Below are 7,436 nucleotides of genomic sequence, written 5' to 3'. Positions count from 1 at the left end.
CCCCTTGGAGGTCACCGTCTCGCCCTGCTCAGCTGCGCCGGAGACTTCCCCGACCTTGGAAGGTGCTTCTTTCTCGAGGCGAGCTTTGAACTTCCCCAACAAGGTCTCCCAGACGTCCGCTGCCAAGAAGGAGAAGTCGACGTCCTGATTATAGGCCCAGCAATGGTAGAACATGTCCTCCATGGCGGTGCCTGAATTTGCCTGCTCGGCCTCCAGGGGAGCCTTGGCCTCGGCCCTCGCAGTGTCTAGGTCGGCCCACGCGGCGACGAGGGCGGCTTTGGTGGTCTCGAGCTCTTGTAGCTTGGGACGGGCCTCTTTTAGCTCGGCCTGCGCGGCCGCCAGGGCGTCCTTAGCCGTCTGCAAAGAGGTCTGGTGGCTGGCCACAACCGCCTGGTGCTCGCTCCTCATCTCCTCGAGCTGGGCCTTGGTCCTGGCTATGCTCCGATGAAGGGCAATGGCGCTCTGCGAAAACGGAGAGGCACATGCCTTAAAAAAAAAAAGAGAAGGGACAAAGAAAAAACAGGGCAAGGCATGATAATCAAAAACCATAAAAAGGGTGGGTTCAGCTTACCGTTAGGACCATGCCCAATGAAGACTCCAACACGTCCACCGGGCTCCTGGTTTCGATGGCCCTGAGCTCCTTCTCGTTGAACTTGTAGATGTGGCTAACGGCGTAGTTCGCCGACTCGTACACCGTCCCCCGGAAGGCCTCTGGAATCTTCTCCAGATCCTGGGGGTCAACCGGGATGCGCACCTCGGAGGTTGAAATTGCCGAAGTCTTGAGCTCCGCCCCTGTGTCTTGGACGAAGGCCGGAGCCCGCGGAGGGGGTGGGGGCATGCTGCTCCCCCCTGCGACAGGAGGAACAGTTTCCACGACCTGGGCGGCTGGAGGCTGCTCTTTCTCCTTTGCAGGAGACTTGGTTGGGGTCCCGGCGGTTTTCTTTGAAGTCCGGAGCTTCTTCATTTTGGGCCCAGAGGCCCCGGCTGAGGGATTCCCCCCGGCGAACGTAGTTCGCAAACTTCCCCCGGGCTGAGACATCTCCTCTGTCAAAATAAAGATACAGTTAGTACACAAGTTAGCAGACATTCAAAGACAAAAACAAAGGGGGAAATGAGAAATTCAAGTATATATATATATATACTAAAAGGGATCCTACCCCCCGAGCTAGAAGAAGAACCTATGGTTACGACCATCGGCCCTGGAGCTCCTACGGGAGAATCTAAGTCGATTATTTCCTGAGCTGGCGCAAGTTCTGGATCCGACTCTGGTTCCGGGCTAGATTCTTCTACATATTGCCTAAGTCCTGGAGCTGCGGCACCCCTCCGGAGTGATGGCCATGACCGAAGGTTGGTCCCATACTCCTCAAATAGGATCGACCTAAAGGCTAGGGTGTTATCTACGACTACGGTACCCCTGGGGCGGCTATCTTGGTAATCCAGCACGAGCTGGTCGACACAGTGGAGCAGGGTTGTATCCAGGTCCGGATCACATCGGTGGCGTTGGACGATCTGTTTGGGATTATACCTAGCTAGCCGGGGGTCAGCGGTAGCCCTATCTAAATTCCTAAACATATAAGGGTTACCTTGGCCAGAAGGACCCACGGCTGCTACGGACCGGATCCTCTCCTCATTCGTTCTCTAGGAAACCTCCAACGCCCGCTTCCTGTTCCTCACGAGGGGCACTTCATCCTCCTCGTCCTCCTCATCTTCATACCCCGCGACCTCCTCTGCAATGATAGGCTTGGTGTCACGAGCGGGGGGAAGCGCTCGGAGCCTCCTTAGGTTCAGAGTCTGATTTGGGAAGATCAGCTTACATGCCACCATCGTCTCGTCTGTCACGAGCACACGGTAATCCTTTTCACTGGGGGGCAAGCCCGCCAGTGTCTCGTACTGGGCCCCGAGGGTCACAGATTTCTCTGTCCTCGCAAAGATAGCTGCAGGATTAATCTAAGTCAGAAAGGGATACAGGAGGAGCTAAATGGTACTTAACTTACGAGCTAAGGTTGAAAAGCACTTACGAGGATGATTGAAGTAGTGGAGCTCGCAGTTTCGAAACCCCGTCGACATAAAGAATTGATCTTTGAAGTCATTGGGGTGGCTGGGCAGCTCGATGACCGCAGTCGTGTTGGGGAACTGGGTTAAGTAATAAAACCCGTCGCCTCGCCCCCGCTGCTCCGGGCTAGCCTTGAGGCAAAAAAAATACAAAATGTCTGCAGGAGTGGGGACCTCCCACTCCTATTTCAGGAACAAGTATCTCAATCCCGCCAACAAGCGATAAGAGTTGGGGGGGAGCTAGAATGGGGCCAACCTCACATAATTGAGGAAGTCAGCGAAATACTGATCCAACGGGAGGAAGGCCCCCGCCTTGAAGTGCTCATTGCTCCAGGCCGAGAACGCCTCATCAAGCGGCGCACAGCTCCACTCGCCTTCTAAAGGAGGACGGGCAACCACGGATCCTCTCCCCAGCCCGATGTTATGGGAGAGGAATATTCTGTTGACCCTCGCCTGGTCAGTGATCTTTGAAACGATCCTCTCCGCCTCAAAGAACGCGTCAGGAGCCACCTCGAGCTCCTGTTCCACTGCTGGCCCGAAGTTGGGGATCGGGGATTCGGCCATCACCTCCTTTCCTTTGTCTTGTCGGGAGGACGAGCTGCCTACAGGCTTCTTGGGAGCATTCTTCTTGGGTCCTATCTGGTCGCCTAGCGAACAAAAAGAAGAAATTTTAGAAGAAGGCGACTTAAAAATGGAGAACAAACTGTTTCCTTGACATGAGTTGAGGTAAGCTCAGCTCGTGGAGAGTGAGACCACGCGGTTCTATGAACACGCGCCTGTGCTCCCAACAGATCCCCGATTACTCGGAATTCGTGTGTCAGGAGGGTCAGGTTAGAATTTTTCCTTGGAGGGAAAGTTCCAATAGGCAAGAAAGGCAAAACCGCCTGTGAAGCGTGTCCCCTAAGCTACCCGGTTTTGCACCCAAAATACTGGATATTTTGAACTAAAATCCCAAAAATCCTACCCATAAATTTTCCCCAGAAAAGGCATCCTGTAAACCATGCTCCTAAACGGTTTCCTACTACAAACAATACCCTAACCTAAAAGGCTTTCACCCTTCATTCCCACAAAACCCAGCAAACCCTTGCATGCGGCTACAGTAAATATTTACCTAAGCTACAGTGAAAAATAATTTCAATACATGCACAGTCAGGAGACTTACAGAGTGTTTGGCTGAAAAGTGGGTGAAGGTATCGCCTGGGTTGGGGCTTCGTTAGAGTAGTTGGTTCCAAGGCTTCGAAGGAGTCCTTGCACCTGAGTTTCTGGAACGCCGAAGGTGGTAACTGGAAAGAGGAAAAGGGGGGATTTTTGAGAGCAAGAAGAAGAGAATATTCTGAAAAATTTCAAGTAAACGGGTGGCCCAGGCGTAAGGTGGCCACCCCTTTTATATACATGAAGGGCCACGTGGGGAGGACCGTTGGATTGCTCTGATGTGGGATCCAAGGCCCTCCACTCGAAAGATGAAACAACGGCTGGGCGTAGGCTAGGCCATTAAATGCGGTTCTCGGAAGACGTACCGTCACCAACCACGATGTTCCATGTATTCGGCGCCTGCGCAGAATGTGGAATATGAAGAGTTCATGGGGAAGCCTAAAAGCCCCTACTGTGGCCCTACACGACGTCGTGTACCATGAGCAGAGGCTTGGGGGGCAGATGTACGTCCTGATTTTCCCATGGGCTGATTAACGAGCCGAGATACGGCCTAATCATGACTACCACGTGAACATCCCCAAGACCAGAGCTGCCTTCATAAGATCCTACCTCCTTAGCTCGAGGTAACCTAGGGGTTCGCCAAGGTTACTTAAGGACTGAGTCTGGACTCTGAAGGCCGCAGGTCGAGGGAAGCATCCAGCTCGTGGTGCGAGCTTGAGTTGGAGGCTGTGACCTTTTATAAAGTCAACCACGCAAGGTAAACGTGCATATATCAGACATCACGTGTCTGATATATCCCTGACTTCTCGGACACGCAGCAGGAACGTGCGTATTCAGACACCCACGACTGGGTTGGGCCGTGCGGCCCATTATCCCCTTACCTATTGATTTGACCACACTAATGTGTCAGGTTTAGGAATTAATCATGAATGTCACAGAGTTGACATGATAGGTAAGAAGGTCACGGGATGACCTTCTTACCAACTCCCAAGTGCCTTCTCCTATAAATATGGAGACCTTGGGAGTTAATGGTTGTTGGATTCGATATTGTAAGAAAGACCCTGTAAACGAATACCCAGTGTATAGCAATAATACTGATTAGTGGAGTAGAAGGATTTTAACCTTTGAACCACCTAAAAACGTATTTGGTGTCACCATTCCATTTCCAAGATCATATATCTATTTCAGTTCAACATAAGCACTAATCCCTTTCTCTTTCTTTTCTTAATTACCTGTTGGCGAAGAACCGCGTCAACAAACACCCATACGTATAATAGTGTGTTTTTATTTATTTATTAAAATTTAATTAAATATAATTATATAAAACCACACGTTTTATAACAAATTTAATTAAACCATACGTTTTAATAAATTTAAAATTCACCAATAATATTAATATTATATTAAACATATATTATATAATTTTTTTTTATCAGTGAGAAATTAAAAAACTATAACAAATATAAACTTAAACAAAAATTAATTAATTAATTAATATAGGATATTTTTAAGATATTTTATGATTATTTAAATAATTAAATCATATTTATTTAAAAATAATAAAGCTATATGTATCATTTTTTAAAAATTTTATAAATTTGTGTGATTGTTTATTTTTTATCAAGAGATTGAATCTCTTTTTCTTCATCAAATTCACCAAAGGACATTGTAAGATATATTAGAAATAAAAAATAGTTGATGCATGTATACTACTTTACAGTATGACATTTTCTATTCTTATGTTATTTCTATTATTAATTTCTTTTTAAATATTATTATAATTTATATATGTGTTATGTAGAAATGTAAACATATATATATCTATATCAATGTTGTGTTTAGATGTCAATATGTAGGGATTATTGATATAAATATTTATATATATATATATTATAAATCTATAATTCATTCTATTATATATAAATATATATATATTTTTAAAAAAAGTGAACCAATTTTTATTGAAATTATAGATAATATTTTGTCCTAATATTTTTAATACATTTATGTCAACATTATATTAAACATCTTATATTTATTTTTATGATATTGTTTCTTTATTTAAAATTTATATGATAATTAAAAAATATAATAAAAATAAATACATATTTAAATAAATATGTTTACAATTTTAAAACTAATCAAACTTACCATTTCTACCTAGTATATATATATTTATATAAGATTAAAATCTTGATGTAATTATTTATTAAAAAGTATGTAAATAAATAATAATAGTAATATAATGAATGAGGTGGGTGATGATGTGGAAAATTGATAAGGAGAGAAAAGAGATCACATTGAAAAGGAAAGGTTATCGAGTTATGAGGAGATGACTCGTAAGGTGGTGGAGCCCACACTTCACGTGGAGAAAGACACACAGTGCCACGTAGGACAGGACAAGAGGCTGCTCCCAAAGAATCTCCTCTCATCGCCTCCCCGCCAATCATCGTCCATCTCCCACGTGGGATTTTGGACCCCACACCCCCCTCCAATCAAACCCATCATATACAACATATATCATCAGACATACATAATATAATCACCTGTCTTCCCTTCTTCTTCACTTTAATATAATATATATATATATACATACATACATACATACATTCACTTCATTAATTTATTCGTCATGATATGATATTTTCAACTTATTGATGATAATAATCTCACTCTCTAGCTACCTAATATCATCCCCTCATCTTTATCAAGCTAGCTACCCTTTTCGTTGAATTCCATATATAAGTAGTATCACTATCACACATATATACATATATATTCATTTTGTTGAATAATCCCTTTTTTGTTGTAGACCCATTTAGAAACTTCTTCTTCTCGATCTCGATCTAGTTTAACACCATACCTATTTAGCTAGGAATATACATATATATACTTATAGATATATATGGGGGACTCATCATCTTCTGCTTCGTATATTCACATGGTAATTTGATATTCTGTAGTCTCTCGCTTATATATATATATATATATATATTATGTTTATATGAATATGGTAATTTGATATATATGTACTATGTGCGATGGATGATATATATGCAGGTGCACCACTTGATTGAAGAGTGTATGGTGTTCAACTTGAGCAAGGAAGAGTGCATGGAAGCCCTCTCTAAGCATGCAAATATCAAGCCTGTCATAACATCCACAGGTAATAATAATATGTAACTATATATATATATATGTATGTATCATCATCATGTCCTCATATATTATATAATACATATAAATGAAGTGCAGTGTGGAAGGAGCTAGAGAAGGAAAACAAGGAGTTCTTTGAGGCCTACGCCAAGAAAAGGAAAGATCAAGATCAAGATGATGACAAATCAAAGGATACATAATCATGTTCAAACACCTGACCTCCACCACCACCACCATATATAACCAGTAGTGACCACTGTAAATATTTATATATGAATAGGTCTACAAATCTATAAAGCAACGTAGCTGCTCAAATAAACCCTCCCAAAAAAACAAAAGGGCTAAACGACACGTCGTATGTGGGGATTGTTGTCGTACGTGTTTAGTAGGGTTGGGGTATGATTGGGAAAGCGTAAGCTCAGCTAGTAACGTGGTTGAGTGGGCCTCATGCATGGCGACACGTTTTGTGCACGTGGCAATGCCCCTTTCTCCATTTATTATTTCATCATCAAATAAGACATTTACGACTTTAATTTACCATCCTTTCCTTTTCTTCGAATAAATCAACTACTTTCTCTACTTGTGTTATTAATTATTATTGTCATTATTATAGTGATTTATGATATCTATATCAATATTATATATTTTGATAAATCAGAGTAAATAAATAAATGTACATAGTTCAATAGTTGGGTGATTGGAACAAAGCAAGTAGTACGTAATCGAAGGCATGTGGTGGACCATTTTATGGAATAGTCAACATCTCACACTTTTAACTTTGGTTTGGTTTCTCTCAAAAATCAAATATATAAATATATTTTCTTAGGAAAAAAAAAGTTTGTTTAACGTACGAAACAATAATGCTAGCTGTATGCAATGTATATTTTTTTTCTAATATAATATATAATATGGGGGCTTCTTGAGTCCTTCAGTTTCTTTTAAAGGATTGAGTCTTGTGGTGATTTTTGTTTGTTGGATGAGGTGGTTTATTAGATTGAACAGGAAAATTTGAGTTGAAGCTTAAGTGAGTATAAAATACGAAAATACCCCTAACTTCTTCTCTATAATTGACAACT

The 7,436-nt window shown here is 42.3% G+C and overlaps 1 protein-coding gene across 1 annotated transcript; it reads left to right on the top strand.

The window, feature by feature from the left end:
• The first annotated feature begins 5,768 nt into the window (after positions 1 to 5,768).
• Positions 5,769 to 6,939, top strand: LOC133829292 (uncharacterized). Its single transcript, XM_062259108.1, has 3 exons — positions 5,769 to 6,148; positions 6,265 to 6,370; positions 6,460 to 6,939. The coding sequence occupies exons 1-3, from the start codon at positions 6,110 to 6,112 to the stop codon at positions 6,558 to 6,560; spliced, it is 246 nt and encodes an 81-aa protein (XP_062115092.1). The 5' UTR covers positions 5,769 to 6,109; the 3' UTR covers positions 6,561 to 6,939.
• The last annotated feature ends 497 nt before the right edge of the window (positions 6,940 to 7,436 follow it).

Source organism: Humulus lupulus, chromosome 4 (genome assembly GCF_963169125.1).
Source record: "Humulus lupulus chromosome 4, drHumLupu1.1, whole genome shotgun sequence".
NCBI classification, from domain to species: Eukaryota; Viridiplantae; Streptophyta; class Magnoliopsida; order Rosales; family Cannabaceae; genus Humulus; species Humulus lupulus.
This window is presented reverse-complemented; position numbering and strand designations above follow the sequence as displayed.